Source organism: Camelina sativa, chromosome 6 (assembly GCF_000633955.1).
Source record: "Camelina sativa cultivar DH55 chromosome 6, Cs, whole genome shotgun sequence".
Lineage (NCBI taxonomy): Eukaryota > Viridiplantae > Streptophyta > Magnoliopsida > Brassicales > Brassicaceae > Camelina > Camelina sativa.
This window is the reverse complement of record NC_025690.1, coordinates 26,158,180-26,176,244: the sequence shown is the minus strand read 5'-3', so window position 1 is coordinate 26,176,244 and position 18,065 is coordinate 26,158,180. Positions and strand designations below refer to the sequence as shown.

Here is an 18,065-nt window from a genome sequence, read left to right as displayed (position 1 = left end):
TCGAACAGTTGGTGGGCAAAGAGATGGGAAGCGAGAGAGGAAGAATCTGTACAGAGGGATAAGGCAGAGGCCGTGGGGCAAATGGGCAGCGGAGATTCGTGACCCGAGGAAAGGAACACGTGTCTGGCTCGGCACATTCAAAACCGCCGAGGAAGCTGCTCGAGCTTACGACGTTGCAGCCATCAAAATCCGTGGCCAGAAAGCGAAACTGAATTTCCCAAACACTAGTATTATTAGTGATACAAATCAAAAGGAGATGATTTCGGAAAACCACCAAGTAGAGAGCTTGTTGTCGGAGGAGGAGGAGGAGCTGATGGCGTTTGAGGATTACATGAGATTCTATCAGATTCCGTTTCTCGACGACCAATCGACGACGGACCTTGGTAATCTATGGAGCTTCCAAGAAGAAGAAGACTCTCTCACTACTAAATCTTAAATTATTCCCCGGCGGCTAATTTTCATTTAGTATGCTAATCTTGTCTTTGTTTTTGATTTAACAACAACCAAGGTCTTGTTCCTTTATTCATTTGGATGGACCATCTGGATGAATCATTTCTTTTTTTGTAAAAAAAAAAGAGCATCATCAGAATCATTCATATGGATTATCTGAATGAGTTTTAAAATTTTAGTCAAAATTTTAGAACTTATTTGAATGATTCTAGTTGGACCATTTGGATGAATAAGGTTCATAAAAAAATAACAGGAAAATTATTGATTGACCACGAAATCACGAAATTACTTTAAGATTAGCGTTTTGTATTCAAAGTTGTTCGCTGACTAAAATACTTAATATTGGGTATTTAAGCCGAATCTGTTGGCTTGTCGCCGCACAGGGTTTCATCGTCAAGGGGTGTCTTACACTTTTTACGCCACCACGTCATTATTAGTTTAGCCTCGTTCCGTTTGAGGTCCAACAAAGGGCCCCCAGAAAAGCCAATTTTTAGAAAAATTGTCCCAAAGAGTGATATAACCCCTAGCTCTGCTAAAAAGTTTCGTAGTTCTTCTTTCCTACCGTCCCCAGTAAAGAGAAAGAGAGGTGGGGAAACAAAAAGCTCAGAAATACAATTTTTCTTTCTCGCTGAGTTCTCTCTCTTTATTCAACAAAAAAATCACTGACAAACAATGTTCCCCTCCCATCAAATTAGAATTATATAGTTTCAGGATTTGCTCATTTTTATTATAACCTAAATCAAGCATCAGAAGAATAATGGTAACTGAAGCTTTGTCTCCAGAAACAACATCAATCTGACGGACCAATCATCTTCTCAGGAACAACAAGAGTGTCAAACTCTTCTGCAGTAAGAACGCCTAACTTCAGAGCCGCGTCCTGCAGGATACAATTTAAAAAAACTCAAGATTTTAACAAACTGATTTTTCAGACAACTTTCTCATCTGCATTTGAAGAAGGTTCAGAATCCAATATAGAGGGCACATCAGATGTTTTTGCTATCAAACTGATCCAGACAAGAACTTGTTTCTCTTGTTGCATATCACAATTGTTTCGAGACATATCATAACAAAGGCTTTTTTGTTTTACCTTCAATGTACATCCTTCTTTGTGAGCTTTCTTGGCAACTGCTGCAGCATTGTCATACCCGATTTTCTGGTAAAGGATTCTAGAATTTAGTATCGAGGTAAACTTGTTTGTAATCCTAATGGGTAAATAGATGATGTAAAGGCCGAGTTCAATATTTGGAGACTTACCGGATTCAGTGATGTCACAAGCATAAGAGACTACAGAGAAAATACATGAAGATAAATAATTATTTCCCAAAGAACATTTTCACACCATGGACAATTTTCAGACTAACAAACGAGAGAATAAAGCCTACCTCGTGCAATAGTTTTGAGATCCTTTCTCTGTTGGCCTCAATGCCCCTCACACAGTTTTTCTCAAACGAAGCTGAAGCATCTGCTATTAATCTGACGGACTGTCAAAGAGGCGAGATCAAATGGTTAGATCGCTATTTTTAAAATACAATCAAAGAAACAGAAGTACAATGAAAAAGATTCATGTACATGTAAAAGAGCGCTTGCGATCACCGGCTTGAATACATTCAATTCAAAATGACCATTTGACCCACCAACTGTCACAGCTACATGGTTTCCCATAACCTGCAATTTTGTTTGATGCAACCCAAAGAGTCAGAAACAATAAAACCTTAGCATTTTAGATTCATAGCTTAACAACATAAATGGAACTTACCTGGGCACAGACCATAGTCAAGGCCTCACACTGTGTAGGATTTACCTTCCCCTGAGAAATAGAAAAAAACTCAATTGAAACCCTAAAGCGAAAGTATGGGAAAAGGAAGATAGAAGAGCAAAGGAAGATTGCATTCATACAGGCATGATACTGCTTCCTGGCTCATTTTCAGGTAGAACAAGTTCACCAAGACCACATCTTGGGCCACTATATAAAGACATGTTAAACTATAAGAACATAGTGCATTTTGAAGAATGAAGAAAATAATCCATAAAGATAAGATGACATACCTTCCAAGAAAACGTATATCATTGGCGATCTTCATCATCGATGTGGCGATCGTGTTAAGTGACCCACTGGTTTCAACACAAGCATCGTGTGCAGCCTGGAGAAAGCAGAATAATTAAGCAACTGATTTCACTGTTCAGACACATCTTCTCTAGTTGGCCCCAGAGGCTGGGAATGGGTTCAATGTCTATAAATAATAGAGGTAGTTTAAAGGCTAACCAGAGCTTCAAACTTGTTTTCGGCGGTGACAAATGGCAAGTTTGTTTCTTCAGCTACTGCAGCAGCTATCTTTACATCAAACCTGTACAGATATTACTAGTGTTACTAACAGTAGACTAGTAAAACATCAAATATTAGGAGAGATGAACTTGGGATGGAATTGTGGAAATAAAATTCAAAATGAGATATACCCTTTCTTCGTGTTTAATCCTGTCCCAACCGCAGTTCCACCTTGTGCAAGCTGCCCAAACAATTCTAGCAATTAGAGCTCAGCAATAAGTGGAAAAGTTCAAGAAATCTGATCCCCCAAAGATATCATTTCCCAAACCTGATAGAGGCGGGGTAGAGTACATGTGACTCTGCTAAGTCCATACTTAACCTGCACATGAATTCCAGATTGCATGTGATTTTTTTACTTTTGTTAGAAAAAATACAGTTTTCTCAACAAACCACTTACTTGAGTAGCATAGCCACCGAATTCTTGTCCTAATGTTAAAGGTGTAGCATCTTGAGTGTGAGTTCTTCCAATTTTCACAATATCTTTGAACTCGAACGACTGCCAGAAACAAGGTAAGTTTGGAAATAAATAAGAATGCATAGCAGATAGACCATGAAGCCTGAGTGCAAATGCATTAATGCAACAGGAATGTTAAGACGTTTATAAAAAGGTCTAAGAAAACAGGATTAGATAACAAAGTGTCATGGTCAGAAGATGTTCCAAAAAACGGAACATTGCAACATCTAAAAAGCAACTCTCGGATATAAATAGTAACACATTGAAATATAATCAGAAGTGATTCATGATACTATTGAGGTCAGAGCAAGTTTCATTTTTAAAGAGTATTGTGTATTTAGCGAGTAGATCTGAGTAAAAGAGCAAAACAAAGTCAGACCTTAGATTCCAAAGTGCTGTGCAAAGTTTTTAAACTAGGGATCAGCCTCGAATTAATCTCGGTTGCAGCTGCAATGTGCATGACCTAGACAAAGCCAAAAAAAATGCGACAGGGGAGTGAGCCAACATATACGAATGGAAGGAAAAAAAACCTGTTTCATAAAGCAATTCAAAAAACTTGAAGCATGTAAAATCAAAGCTTACAGTCGGAAAAGTGTCGTTAGAAGATTGTGATCTATTCACATGGTCATTTGGGTGCACACATTTCTCACCACGTCTGCGACCAAGAATCTCAGCTGCTCTGTTAGCAATGACCTACGAAAAGCAAAAAGAAAAACAAAGAAGCAAAAAGAGAAAGAAACATAAACACAAAGCCTTCTCTTGTAGCAATATAAAACGAGATCCTAAAAACATACATATCTCTAAGAATGCACAGAAATTACCTCATTAGCATTCATATTACTCTGAGTCCCACTACCAGTTTGCCATACAACAAGAGGGAAATGATCATTGAGCTTTCCCTCAGCTACTTCCTGAGCAGCTTGCATAATAGCTTTCCCAATGGTTGGATCAAGACCATATTCCATGTTAACCTATCATTACAGTTATTACTAAATATATGACGAACCAAAAAGCAATTGGAGAATTGAATCCGAAATCCCAAAACCTTAGAGGAGCTGCTGGGGTGTTTACCTTGGCAGCGCATTTCTTCAAGACGCCAAAAGCGCGGACTATTGGTTCAGGCATTCGCTCGCGCTCACCACCGATTTCGAAGTTCTGCAGCGATCTCTGCGTCTGAGCTCCCCACAATCTGCAAAACAACACTATGAAACGTTTCCATTGGGGAAAGTAAAGAGAATACGCAACGATCAGATCCCGAACTTATCGGAAGGAACTTGGATCGGCCCGAAGGTATCCCTCTCCTCCCTAAACGACGTCGAATAAGATCTCAGCGCGGTGGCATAACGCAGCGCCGTCGCAGTTGTTCCGCCGGAGAGCCGCCGCGACGCGACGTGAAAAATCGCCATGGATTCTTCTCTACCTAATAGTAATACTGCAGTCAACAAAGAAGCGAGCGAGGAATTATCAAATTACGCATTCCTCTAACCAAAAAAAAAATAATAACTCTACGAATCTGTAAATAGCAAAAACAAAAACCTTGGAAGACGAGAAGATGGAGAGCTGAGAGATAACGACGGATCAAGTTGAACAAGAAGTGGAGAGAGAGAGAGAGAGAGAGAGAGAGAGAGAGAGAGAGAGGGTTAGAAAAAAAAAAAAGGGTATACATATATTCAACGAATCAACAAGGTTGGTCGATTATTTGCAAAGTATGGGGGAGATAAAATTACTTTTTGTAACAAATGATAAACAACTTCTCGTTAATACTTTTTCTAATTTCTATGTATTTTCCAACAAAATATTTTTATATTTATTTTCTTTTTTTTCAAATATGGAAGATGATCAGTTCGTAACTCTAATAAGAAATGCATCAAATCAGAGATTTGATTTGATTTGAGACACTAAACTCTAATAAGAAATGCATCAAATCAGAGATTTGATTTGATTTGAGACACTAAAGAAATACTACTATAAAAAAACTCACAAAGCAAATACAGTTTACATACAAATCTTTCATATATTTTATGTTCAACTAGTGGAAGAATGAATATACATAAAATAGAACAGAAAAGAAGAACACTTCCTATTTGTCTGTGACTGTGTTATATATATATATATATATTGATGTCGAAACTTGCACAACCAAACGAGAAAGAGGAAGAATCAAGAAAACAACCAGTGGAAGAAAAATAATCAAATAAAAAAAAAACGAATAAAAATCCATGTGAGTTTGTTTGTATGTATATCCGTACGGGTGAGTGAGTGTGGCCTTCAATGCCTAGCGTTAGCAGCTTTCCGCTTCATATCAGCAGGACCAAACTGTTGTTTCGTGCCACGAGGTCCATTTGTTAGCTTCTGTGAAGCTGAAGGCCGTGAAACCGAGTTTGAGTTGTTCCTGCGTTTTTTTTTTTTGGAAACATACAATACATAAAGATGTTTTAAGATTCTATGTTATTGTTTCCCATTTTGAATGACAGTTACCTGAATTGAGGACTTCTTATCGCTTTTGAGACGGGTTGTTTCTTGGGTTTTGACTCAGTATTGCTTCTTGTTGGTATCTTGGAGGATTGGTTTGTTTGCCACAGCAAATCTGGCTCCGATGAGTCACTTGTGGCTGCATCTAGATCATCTATGCTGTTGTTGTTTCCCATAAAGATGTTGTAAGAATGTTCAGAGAATATTCTTGAAGTGTCTGAAGACAAATCTCTCCTGTAAAAATCTTCCGGCAGAATACCAATTCCATTGTCTGTTGTGCCTCCTCGCCATAGACTCTCCACTCTTTTCATCTCGTCTTGCCTGTTATTCACCATCACCTTATCAACCCACTCGCTGGAACCGAAACTTGGGTCATCCTCTCTGTAGGCTTGCCCTGGACTTGCTACTGGTGGCCAAGGCGGTGAGTTCACTGTAATCTCCTCCACTTCACAGCTCTCAGCTTTCTTTGCCATGATGTTATTGTTATGAATCTACAATCACTCATAAATCATTTTCCAGTTCGAGACATGATTTTTAAAATCTAAGAGATGGAGTTTGACAAGAGAATAGTCACCTCTACTTCACCAGTTTTGGCTTTGTGTTTCTCAGAGCCACCAGGAGTTGTGAAGATTTTGCTCTGCTGTGACTCTGCTTCTCTTCTCGCGAGAGCTGCTTTTAGCGTAGCAACCTATAAACAAACGCAAAGCCGATCAAACACCATCAACCAAGAAACTAGAACTATCAGATTCAGTTTAAGCAAAAAGTAAAACCTGTTCTTTGAGTTCCTTAACATCTGAAGTATCATTGTTCACTCGTGCAGCACCGAGTTCAACCGTAGCTACTCTCTCTGCAAACTTTAAAGTGCTTATTGTTTCCCCAAATGCATCTGCCTCAGGACTAATGTGGACAAACATTAATGTCTTTGCTTGCCCCCCTGATGTAACATATTTGAAATCACAAGTTAAAGAAAAAGTGAGTTTTAGCTGCAAGTATTCAGGAATAAACTGCTTGTTTTCCTTATACCAAGAGAGTCTTGAAGTAGTTGTGTGAGTTTGCTGTTTCTGTAAGGAACATGTGGGTTCTTGTGAGCTAGGGAAGCAATCACATCTCCTAAAGCAGAGAGAGATCTATTAATGTGTTGTGCTTCTTTTAGTCTGTCTCCAGTAACCTCGGATTTATCTACCCTTTCACTGCCTGCTAGATCCACAAGATGCATACATCCGCGAAGAACAGCTCCTGAAGTCAAGTCTCTTCCTTGAACATGAACAGTCAAGCAGCTGCAAAAAAAAAAAAAAGATTGACAACTGTTATATTGAGTTTGCATAAGACATTTGAAGATTAATGCCTTCTCTCTGTCCCTTTTTTTACCTGTGAGAACGACTGCTTCGATCATTCAAGGCTGTAGATCCAACGGCTCGATTCTTATGCCCAGTTTTCATTAGATCAATAACATCAAATGTTGAAGAAACGGAAACAAGACTTGCATCCGGCACACTTAGACCCTTTTGAGAGCTATTCCTGATCTCTAACGTATTAAGAAATGTTAAGGAATATGAAAATAAAACATGAAAATGATCTCTAACCAGAACATAAAACTTATAACCATTCATGAAAAAGGATATCTTTTGTTGCTTCCATCACTAACAAGAAGGTCTCTGACTTGCTCATTGTAAATCTCAATCATCTGAACAGCAATATCGTAGCGGAATGTGTCTTTTCTTTGTTCAGCAAGAAGAAACAGATCACCAAGTGCTCTGTAATTAACTCCTTGACTCTTCTCTGTTAAATCTCTTGGTCCACTCTAGAAAATTTGGAAACAATAATAAATTTCTCTAGCTTCAAAGTGCTTCAAAATTTTATAGTTTCAACTCTAATCTTACCATTGTGAATGTTTTTCCTGATCCAGTTTGACCATATGCAAATATGCATACATTGTATCCATCAAGAACAGAACGGACCAATGGCTGCATATCAGAGAATACCTCTTCTACAAAAAGCATGATGGATCGTTCAGGTTCAATTCAATCACTGGAGAATAAGAGCGAGGCGTTTCAATTTCATTACCTTGAGTGGCAGATGGGCCAAATACTTTGTTGAAAGTAAAGGATTTGAGTGATTTTCCATGTCTAGATGCAGTAATAATCGCTATGGTATCATCCTCCATGTTCCCAATTGTGCTAGAAATGCTGGATTGTCCAGGCAAAAATGGTCGTACCCGACAGTAAACACGGATGCTACCCTTGAGATCCTGCACTTGATTATAAAGTTTTCTGTTTTCTTCAAGAACTCGGTGATAACCAGAAGCAGCATGAGCAAGGCCATGAATGTGCATACCTGTGGACAGATATATAGATCCGTTAGTTTCAAATTCTTGGATAATCAGAACTATCTTAGAAAGTAAGATAAGAAGGATTTGAATACCAAGAGAAGAGAACTCTTCTTGAAATTTCTTCTGCATATATTGCATACCAGCCCTTGTAGTGTAGAGTGTCTGCTTTAGTCCCTATAATAATAAAACATAAAGAACAGTAGATACACTTAGAATCAGTGCTATCCCAATCTCGAAGAAATTGTGACAAGTTTAGATGGAGTAGTGTAGTGCCTACTTCTATATCTTCTTGTTGTTGGTTGAAGATTGTCAGTTGTTTAAATTGTCGATTTTTCACCTCGTCGTCAACAATCTGGATTTTCTGATTAGTTTCATCTTTCTTTATTGCCTTGAAACTCTTCTCTTCCCTCTACAAAAAGGCACTTCAGTAATCAGCAAAATCATCTAACCGATATCTTTTACAGAGAAAGATTGAAGCTGCTCTAACCTCTCTTTCACCATGAGGTTTAAGAAATGGTTTGTTGTTCTGTGAAGAAGTTGATTCTCTTGGAGCTGCTGCTCTAACCTTCACATGACAGAAATTCTCAGATTAGAAGAATTATGACACAACCGAAGATCATGTTCTGTGAACTAACCAATGAACCGAGAGAGAGAAGAAACAGAAACATACCAACTCAAACTGATTTGTAACTCGATTTTCAAATTCTTCTACAACTTTGCTCAGCAGAGATTCAATCAGCTGTTACCATAGCGTTAGAAACTTACATCAAGAACATAACACAGCCAAATGACAACGATATATATACAAAAGAGTAAGCTAAGCGAACTAGTCTGAAACTCACTTTGGGAACATCCTCAGGCTTTTTATCTGATAGAACAGCACGAACAAGGGTGCTGAGGGAACCTGAACTGGTCTGAAAACATAGGGTACAACAAAAAGAGACACATGAACGTCAAACATTGCACTTCAGAAAGAAAGAAAGAAAGAAAAACCAACCAGAGAAAGTTGAAGAGGCCAACCAGCTTGTTAGAATCGGTGTCAGAGGGACACTTGTCATTGTTGATCGATGAGGTTCTGGATAATGAGTTCATGAACGGCTCAGAGTGTTTTCTCACAAATGATGATTTACCAAGAGTAGGAGGCTTTATGTTGCCACCGAATTTCCAAACTCCAATTCCACCACTTTGTTTCCATTCATCATACGATTTGATTGCCAGAACACAATTCACAACTCGAGAAGCATTCCCTCCCTAGAACCAAAAAAAAAAGAAAAAGGAAGAGAAAGCATATTCATGAGCAGTTCTTTGATTGAAGTCAATGAGAAATCTCCAAGGGTACATACTTGCTCAAGATCAGATGCTTCAAATGTAGGAAAGCCCATATCCTGGATAGCAACAAGGAAGTTCCTAACATTCTCAAAATACTGAAATGCAGATAAGGGAGCTCCATCAGCAACAAGAATGGCATCACAAGGACTTTCCACAACCTGAAGAGAGATCAAATTATATCAGGAACCGCTTTTGCAAAACCAAAAACATAATAATCTCAACATAAAAAGAAGAAGAAGAGGTTTGGATGTAAAGAAGAAGAAGAAGAAGAAGAAACCTTCGAAACAGCTCCAGGATGAACCTTATTGAGGACTTTGCAAAGGATAATACCACTACGTAAGCCAAGCCTAAGGCCTTGTTCTGTTGGCTCTGCAGGCAAATCTTTAGCTGACACAACTCCAACCATCTTTCTCAGCCAATTAGCTGCCTCATATCTCCTCGACGCTAAGCAAACAAACGCAGAAGACGATTTTTAAAAAAGATCTATCTAAAGCAGAAGAAGAAGCACATTCTCTACAATTTAACCCCCCCCCAAAAAAAAAAAAAACTAAAGCTAGAGAGTAGTCACACACACACAGAGACACACTAGGGAAAGAAGAAAGCAAATTCCGATTTTTACCAAAATAAAAGAAGAATTTGAAACATTAAGGAAGAAGAAGTAGTAGATTACCAGCTTCTTCAGCTCGACGAGACTGTAAATCATGATCTCCAAGGCCATTGCCGTGTTGCTGCAACACATCCTGCATTACTGAAGCCACCGTGAAGCTCAATCCTCCATCCTCCGTCGCCATCGTTTACTATATAACAATAATAATAATAGGGAACTTCTTCACAGACAGCTAATTTGAAAACAATCACTCACTCTAGTCCGATCCAAATAAGATCGATCGGAGAGAAATTGGGATTTTTTTTTAAAAATTTTTGGTTTCCTGGTAAAGAAGAAATGAGGGGGTGAGCTTTTTAAAAAGGTAACTTGGGAAGAATACTCATAACCTCCTCCATGAATTCTCTCTCTCTCTCTCTTTCTCTTTCTCTCTCTCTCTTTCTCTTTCTCTTTCTCTCTGGGAAAAAAAAATAAGATACACAAACAACAAAGGTTGTAAAGCTATTATAACAACTGCCTTTATACTCTGTCCTCTTCACTCTTCCTTCTCTCTCTCTCTCTCTCTCCACTCCCCGAACCGAACCTGTTGCTTCGTTTTTTCTTCTTTTTCCCTCCCCCCACACTCCAATCTTCAGGCTCTTCTTCTAACCAACATGAAAAATAAGAAAGAAAAAAAAAACGTATTTCGGTTCCCGCGCGTCACGATCACGCAATATAATCTTCTTTTTTTTTCTTCTTTCCGGTTAGCCTCTCTAGTCTCTACCCGTTTGGATTTTCCTTTTATTATTAAAAGCCTTACTATTGATTTTAAGTTCGTTACGATTTATTGATTGTATTGTTGATTCAATTGGATCTCTCATCAATGATATAATTTAATTGCTCCTCCTATTACTATAAAGGAGTACAATTTTAATTATTTATTTAATTTATTATTATTAGTAGTATTAGGGATTTGATCTTCTTTTGCTATTAACCGATGCTCTATTTTCTGTGTATGTTTATTTGTAGAAGAAGAGAAAAGAGAAGTAGAGAGAAAAGAGACGACACACGGATTACAAGTTCCCAAATTTATCAGCTTCTTCTTAGCTAACAGTTGCAAACCTTTTGTGCTCACATGTCCCAACCTACTATGCCAAAGCATGGCTTGATCTCCAACTTCGACTCCTGAGTTTGCTTGCTCGATTACTGCTTCTCCATCAAAGATATAGAGCGTATCCTTATAGTCACCTGTCAAAGCCTCTGTATCTTCATTGAAAACCTTTAGTTTGAAATCCTTTGACTGAAACCAACATCCTTGTGCTTCCAGTTGACCAAGAGATATCAGATTTCTTTTGGCGGTAGGTGAATATCTGACCTTGGTTAGTATGACAACCGAATTGTCATGATTACCAATCTTTACTTTCCCTATAGCCGTAATCTCACAGTAAGAATCATTTCCCATCAATATCTTTCCTCCGTTAATCTCCTCCAGATCAAACATAAGATCCTTCCTATAGGTTAAATGATACGAGCAACCCGAATCGAGTATCCAACCTTTTCTCATTTGTGTTTCTGAGGCTGTCAACATCAGAAGCTCAGAACCAACTGCTTGTCCAACACCAGCTTCAATATGGCCCTTATTTGGACAGTCTTTCTTAAAATGTCCTTCAGCTCCGCTAATCCAACATGTCTTCTTTGTTTTTGCCTTGAACTTTGCCTTTGTTCTGTTGTTTAGCTTTAGGATTTGCTTTTTTCTCAAACTTGGGCTTCTGCTGCACAAAGAGTCCTTCACCTCCTGTCTTTGTCAAGTAGTTACCCTTTTGCTTCAACTCTGTTTCTAGAGAGTAGGTTGACTGAACAATCTCCTTTAGAGTGATAGTCTCCTTTCCTCCTCTATACTTAGAGAGTGTGAACTAGTTGAGAGAAGTGTGACGGTAGACTGTTCAGGAGTATAACAGACTGATCCTCATCACTTAACTCCACCTCAAGACAAGCTAGATCTGAAACGAGTTTGTTGAAAACATCCAAGTTTCTATCTAGATTCTTGTCTTCCTCCATCCTGAAATTGTAAAACCATTGTTTAAGATAGAAGTGGTTTGGCAGAGACTTGTCTTGGTATTGAGACTCCAACGTATCCCACATCCCCTGTGCAGTCTTGTTCTTCATGATCTTTCTCAGTACCATGTCAGTCACGCTCATACCGATCAGGTTTCTGACTCTTCTATCTTTAGCCTTCCACTTAAGATCTGACTCGTCTTCTTTCTCCGTTTCAGGTGAGGATAACTCATCAATCTTCAAAACCGATAATAGGCCAAGCAACTCTAGCTGACCTAATACCCTATGCTTCCATATTGAGAAATCACCCTCCCCATCAAACTTTTCAACTTCGAACTTGGCCTGAGTGGGTTCCATCTACTCTATCCTTGCTAGATCTGATCACAACCTAGCTAGACAAGCTAACCGGAAGAGTTCCTTCACCACTGACCACAGAACACTACCCAGATATGCAACTAGATTCCACAACCTTAAACCTTTCAGAACAGCACAAGCTACCTAAACTCAGAGAACCAAGTAAGGAACTTTTTACCTGCTGAATCTAGATCTTCGGACCTCTTGTGGAACACTTTAGCCTGAGAAGAGGAATCCACCACCTTTATAATCTTCAACCGAGGCTCTGATACCACTTATTAGGGATTTGATCTTCTTTTGCTATTAACCGATGCTATGTTTTCTGTATGTTTGTTTGTAGAAGAAGAGAAGAGAGAAGTAGAGAGAAAAGAGACGACACACGGATTACAAGTTCCCAAAGCCAAACACCGGCTAAGGTACGTCTTGGTGAGCTAACTGATCAGCTCACAAGGTCTTATAAAACGTTTGTAACCCGAGCACAAGAGACCAGGAGAGATTTAGACAACCCTAGAGAGTCTATACAACCGAGCTAAGAAGGTAAGTCCTCTTTTACTCTCAAGACACTCTAGATCTAACCTGCTTGCTACTCAAGCTCTTTCTTAGTATTGTGTTGGCCGCTTCTCTGCGGCTCCCTCTCCTTTTATACACCCAAGAAGACACCTCTGACAGCTCACTTAAACCTAGGTGAATCGAACCTTATCCGTTTGCCAGCATCACTATGAACCCTTACACTGCAAAACACGAAAAAGATTTTGTCTTGACCAGAGGTGACCGTTACCAAGCTTTGAATCCTTCGTGGGCATGTCTTCTTAAGTGTTCGGCCCATACTCCTCAATTGCGGTCCATTAAGGAATTGGATAGACACTTCACAAGTAGTAGTATAATAACTATTTAATTGAATCCTAGCTATTGGTAGAGATGGAATCTCCAAATTTTAGATAGACATATTGCTATTTTTTGTATTTTCTATATTTTATCCAAATACATATACATATATGTATATGTATGCTCGATGGAAGAAATTATAATGTAAGTTTCTGAAGAATGGAAATGAGATGATGATGATGATGTATCGCGTTAAAACCAGCAACAAATCGATGTAGATAGAACACTAGTTATATAGAATTTAGTTGATTCCATGTGTCTTTGCAATGCTTTAGAAGCAAAGAAATTATAAATCTTTTTTTTTTTTAATGATACTTTAGTGTAGTAGTAGTAGTATTGGAGTGGCCTAAAATTAATTAAGAACAACAACCAATTAATTAAAAATACAATGAATTGCTTTTTTATTTTATTTGTTTTTAATGTTGTTATAAGAAAAGCAAGAATGTTAGGCGAGACATTCCTTTCCAAATATACCTTGAGAGAAAATGTATATAGAGTTAGTTGAAAGTTACTGCAATTAGGTCCATTACCCAATTACTACTATTAAATATGTTGTTTCATTCATTATTATTTGGTAACTAACATAGGATTCTTTTTCACCGAAAAATATAACGGTCGGTAAAATTATGACTTTGTAGTATTTATTACGTACGTAATCAAAAAATTATTCTCGTTACAACATAATCAATCATCTTCATAGAAAGATTATGAAGATCATGTTGTATATTAATAAAAAAAATTCATAACGGACGAACTTAGAAGAATTAAGTGACTAATGAGAACTTATTTTATAAACACGGTTTAGGTCTGTCGATCGATAGATGATGATAAACATTGGATATGGGCAACGTGTCAACGTGTCTACGGTGCCAAATGAGATCACACCACCAAACATTGACGGCGATATTTTCTGAGTAAGACATCCCTCGAGATTTATTTTGTTACATACCATAAATTATTAATAATAATAAAATAAAAGGAAAAGATAAGAGAGCTTCAACGTTCAAAAAATTCAAATCAGCGCCTCGGAGCCGGACCTATAAAATCAGACAGGTTCGGTGTGAAACCAATCCGGGCCTAGCAGGTAAACCCCACGTAGAGCGTCTTTGACGAGAGGACCCACGTAGAATGTGGTTGGTGCTACGACCCGACTGTCACTCAAGTCAACGAACCAATCATTAACTGCCACGTATTTTCGTTTCTTTTCCGTATTTAGGCCACTCGCTTGATTTGGCGCGTGTCGATCAGTTTCCCCGCTTCTTCCTTCCTTCACGCCTAAACCAAAACAAAAATAAGCATATCATTTTTAGCAACTAATTTTTGTTTTGTTTTGTTCTGTTTTCTTCTCCAAGTTGAAAATTTTGAAAATTCAAAATGCAATCAGGAATGATCATCATGAGCAGGCTAATATTTTATTTAAAAAAATGAATGAACAGTAGTGCCATATTAATATATAGTACTATATCATATATAATAAAGAAATTACTGGGTTTTACCTTTAGAAAACCTTTGGATTAAACAAAAAAAAAATAGAGGAGAAAAGAATAAAGAGGAGAAACAGAGCATGTGGGATTCAATCATAGTTCCTTAAGACAGTTTTTGATGATGTTTCAATATTCAGCTTTGCCTTTTTCTATTTTAATTTTGGTGAATTAAAAGCATCTTTTATCCCCTAATAATCCACCTTTTGATTTCTTCCTTCTATTTTTTTAAAAAATAAAGGGATTATCGAAAAATTATAGTATTTGTGTACTATATATAATATGTATACAAAATGATAATGAAAACTCTGACTACACTTTTCATACAATGATAGGAGTGACAAATTTTGAAATTAAAGCATTTTCGTTTATATAAAAAAATTGTAACAAACACGATATATATTCTGTCGTTTTTTAATTAATACTATTTATATCACATCCTATAAATAAATAAAAATAAAACGGTGTAAGTGTAATAAAGAAATAAAATTCACCGCACTCACGTCACATGAGATGCCAGATCCCACAAACATCATTGTAATCGTATGGGAATTACGAAATCACATGTTGTCACAAAAGATGTACCTTCGATTTCTATGTTTCCTTTTATTTTCCCCTTGCTCTCGGATCCTTTTCTTTTGTTGCTTAGCTTAATTAGGAATTTTCACAAATAAAAAAATCGATTTTGTTATACACGTTGTACATGTAAAATCAGTAAAATGTATACCATATAGTAATATTTTTTCCAAGTAGTGCGTGCAACTACTTTCATTTCATACATAGAGTAAAGTAGTAGTGCGGTTAGCCATACAAATTTGCTGAATATCAACGCAAAATACATTTTACCAAACCAAACGATTGCAGAACAAACACACATTTTTGCATCACCATGAATTGTTTTTTTTTTTTTTCTGTTTTTTTTTTGGCCATTTATTTATATATAATGGATGAAACCGTAAATAAAGAGAAATCACATTTATAATAATTATTAAGAAATAAAGAAACTAAAACAAGTATCCCATGTTTTATTTTGATAGATACTGAAAAAAAAAAAAAAAAGGGAAAAGTGCAACAACAACCCATCAATTTCATTATTATTCGATTTCATTGGCTTTTTTCCTTTTCATTTAATTTAATTTTAGGCAGCTAATCTATAACGAAGAAACAGAGTCAAATTCATAACCATAATGTATCATAGCTGAGATTTATTATTCGGCAGCTAATCTATAACGAAGAAACAGAGTCAAATTCATAAACATAATAACTTAAGGCCCAAATATTTCATAACAGGCTAAAAACAGAATAATATATTTTGAGGTCCAGTATAAATACATGAAGCCGAGAGCTGTTGACGACGACGATCATTGCTAGATCATAAAAAGTGTGTACCAAAAAGAGAGAAATGAAAACAATCAGTCTTACATTATACTAATATTCTCTGTGGGTCTCTCAAGTTTCTAATATGCACTTCAATCCAAGATTATGTTTTTCTCCAACAGAGCCATAAACGAACTCCTATTTTCGATTTATTCCCCAAAAGGGGGAAACCATTTTTAACTGTGTAAAAAATGATAACCCTTTGGTCGTCATCATCATCAAAAACAAATACTAGTAGATTTAAAGAATAGAGCTTTGCTCCGAAGGTATATGGGTGACAAGGAAACGATGCACCATTTCGAAGCTAGTGAAAGTGATTACTGCTGCAGGAGTTGTTCTCAGGAGGTTAGTGGCACAGCCTCTGTAAAAACCGGGATACCCATCTTTCTCAAACACTTTCTTGATGCAGTCTCTTACGCCTGAGTAACGTTTCTCACTGTGGTGCCCTTGCTCTTGAAGCCTAGCTCTTACAACCTGCACGCCGCGTGATCAAGAACAACAGGAGGTCATATAAAACCCTAAAAAAAAAAAAAAAAAACTGAGAACGATGGGAGTAGAGGTAACCTCCACCTCGTGCGGGTAGGTTAATGTGGAAGCAAATATTTTGGCAATCGAAGAGGCAACTGCTACATCACGAGCATTGAGATTATCGACTGATTTATCACCTGTTGGGTTCACAAACTTTTTTTTTTTTAGTTGATCTCATCTCCACAAAGATTTTACCTTTTTCTTTACTTCATCCAGTTCAAAAGATTATACCTTTCTTGGCCAAGTAGACTTTGATCATCTCATATGTAGGAAACTGAATGGCAACATGACTGATACCAGCTAGTGCAGGCACAAGACCACTGGTTTTGGTAGGCACAAAGCGCGAGAGAAATGGAAAGACTTTTAAAATAAAATAAAGACCTTCTTTGATCATCAGTTAACAGAAGAAAGTGTTGGGCAAGATGGAAAAAAAACCTGTACAATCCTCGAATCCCCTCTTCGTAAGCTATCCTCCTTAGAGCAGACAGCGTACTTTTGTATGGCACAACTCCCGCTCTCATTCCTTGTGTCTGAAGGAGAATCAACAAGGTGTTGGAAATAGATTCTTATCGTGACACAAAATGAACAACATTCTAAGTTGGTAAAAAAGCAGGTGTTGTGTATACTACTAATTAAGGTTCCCCACATAGTTGTTTCCTTATGATTGCATACATGAAGCAAAAGAAAAGAAAAAAAAACACGGACCTGAAGTCTAGTCTTGACAACCCAAAGAGGATTTGTGGCAATGGTAGTAGCAGCTCCAGCACCAGAAGCAGCCAATACGTTAGCACCAACGCTGAGTTTGCGATCCACATCTAATTACAAACAGAGATGAGGTATTAATAAGGGATTAAGAAAGGGTTTTTTTTTTTTTTGAGGTAAAAAAAAAAGCGCAAGTAACCTTTTGAGCAAAGAAAGCTCTTGAGCTGGTCATACATTGTGAAATAAATCTGCAAAAGTAAGTCTTACAGCTCCAAATAAGAAGTCCAATAGAATCCAACAAAGGGGATAGACAGGTAGCAAGAAGAAGAAGAAGTTAAAGAAAAACTCACGGCCCAATTGGAGAGAAGAGCCATCACAGTTGGGGAAAGTCCCCGGTATAAGCCACGCATGCCTTCTTTCTTAAAGATCTGCTCAAGACTGCCAACAATTAGACTACCTGATCAGAATAAAGTAGATCCATATATATAATCAGCGCAATCCCGAGTTTTTTTTGTTGAGCCAATTTCAAAAAAGGAAAAGAAAAGAAAAAAAAAAGAGAGGAGTAAACCTTTGATGTTTGCATCACCGAGCTTGGGCAGGCCATGAACTTGAAACCTCGTTTTTATAACATCAAGAGGGCAAACAAACGTAGCCGCAAAAACCCCTTAAAAAAAAAAAAGAATCAGAATTTTTTTTTCAATCAATCAATCAAAAAAAAAAAAAAACCAAAAAAAAAGGTTTTG

At 37.4% G+C, this 18,065-nt stretch overlaps 4 protein-coding genes across 7 annotated transcripts in view; 1 reads left to right on the top strand and 3 right to left on the bottom strand.

Moving 5' to 3' along the window:
* Positions 1–436, top strand: part of LOC104793742 (ethylene-responsive transcription factor ERF071-like) — a 2,775-nt gene extending 2,339 nt beyond the window's left edge. The window contains exon 3 of the mRNA XM_019246463.1: positions 9–436. Within this exon, the coding sequence (XP_019102008.1) occupies positions 9–436 (428 nt within the window). The remainder of the gene's footprint in view (positions 1–8) is intronic.
* On the bottom strand, positions 950–4,874 carry LOC104793741 (fumarate hydratase 1, mitochondrial-like). The gene is made up of 18 exons (XM_010520153.1): positions 4,764–4,874; positions 4,488–4,659; positions 4,299–4,416; positions 4,049–4,198; positions 3,810–3,920; positions 3,607–3,690; positions 3,171–3,269; positions 3,042–3,092; positions 2,905–2,954; positions 2,714–2,795; positions 2,497–2,591; positions 2,347–2,413; positions 2,207–2,257; positions 2,020–2,115; positions 1,833–1,931; positions 1,705–1,734; positions 1,538–1,603; positions 950–1,327 (listed from the first exon to the last, which is right to left on the bottom strand). Exons 2-18 carry the CDS (start codon positions 4,631–4,633, stop codon positions 1,241–1,243), a joined length of 1,482 nt encoding a protein of 493 aa, XP_010518455.1. The 5' UTR covers positions 4,634–4,659; positions 4,764–4,874; the 3' UTR covers positions 950–1,240.
* LOC104793739 (kinesin-like protein KIN-14G) lies at positions 5,188–10,595 on the bottom strand. Its single transcript, XM_010520152.2, has 18 exons — positions 10,028–10,595; positions 9,635–9,801; positions 9,372–9,515; positions 9,049–9,279; positions 8,871–8,942; positions 8,699–8,767; positions 8,516–8,593; positions 8,306–8,437; positions 8,121–8,202; positions 7,764–8,033; positions 7,580–7,686; positions 7,322–7,500; positions 7,068–7,229; positions 6,723–6,976; positions 6,470–6,633; positions 6,274–6,387; positions 5,706–6,190; positions 5,188–5,619 (listed from the first exon to the last, which is right to left on the bottom strand). Exons 1-18 carry the CDS (start codon positions 10,146–10,148, stop codon positions 5,496–5,498), a joined length of 2,955 nt encoding a protein of 984 aa, XP_010518454.1. The 5' UTR covers positions 10,149–10,595; the 3' UTR covers positions 5,188–5,495.
* LOC104793738 (nicotinamide adenine dinucleotide transporter 1, chloroplastic) overlaps positions 16,084–18,065 on the bottom strand; it is a 2,817-nt gene continuing 835 nt past the window's right edge. Inside the window, exons 2-9 of one of the 4 annotated variants that reach the window (XM_010520148.1) lie at positions 17,891–17,986; positions 17,673–17,779; positions 17,522–17,570; positions 17,326–17,435; positions 17,056–17,150; positions 16,852–16,940; positions 16,663–16,757; positions 16,084–16,566 (exon numbers count right to left, since the gene is read on the bottom strand). In XM_010520148.1, the coding sequence (XP_010518450.1) occupies positions 16,333–16,566; positions 16,663–16,757; positions 16,852–16,940; positions 17,056–17,150; positions 17,326–17,435; positions 17,522–17,570; positions 17,673–17,779; positions 17,891–17,986 (875 nt within the window). In that variant the 3' untranslated portion in view covers positions 16,084–16,332. The remainder of the gene's footprint in view (positions 16,567–16,662; positions 16,758–16,851; positions 16,941–17,055; positions 17,151–17,325; positions 17,436–17,521; positions 17,571–17,672; positions 17,780–17,890; positions 17,987–18,065) is intronic. The other 3 variants (XM_010520149.1, XM_010520150.1, XM_010520151.1) reach the window with 3 other exon arrangements.

What these genes read in the sequence shown, in the direction of transcription:
- LOC104793741 (XM_010520153.1), bottom strand. Translation starts at nt 4,633, where the DNA reads ATGGCGATTTTTCACGTCGCGTCGCGGCGGCTCTCCGGCGGAACAACT. An exon ending in GTAATATGAATGCTAATGAG is followed by an intron (nt 3,921 to 4,048) that starts GTAATTTCTGTG and finishes TGCTTTTCGTAG; the next exon opens with GTCATTGCTAACAGAGCAGC. An exon ending in CTCTACCCCGCCTCTATCAG is followed by an intron (nt 2,955 to 3,041) that starts GTTTGGGAAATG and finishes TTGTTTGGGCAG; the next exon opens with CTTGCACAAGGTGGAACTGC.
- LOC104793739 (XM_010520152.2), bottom strand. Translation starts at nt 10,148, where the DNA reads ATGGCGACGGAGGATGGAGGATTGAGCTTCACGGTGGCTTCAGTAATG. An exon ending in TTACAAATCAGTTTGAGTTG is followed by an intron (nt 8,594 to 8,698) that starts GTATGTTTCTGT and finishes TGTCATGTGAAG; the next exon opens with GTTAGAGCAGCAGCTCCAAG. An exon ending in AACCTCATGGTGAAAGAGAG is followed by an intron (nt 8,438 to 8,515) that starts GTTAGAGCAGCT and finishes GCCTTTTTGTAG; the next exon opens with AGGGAAGAGAAGAGTTTCAA.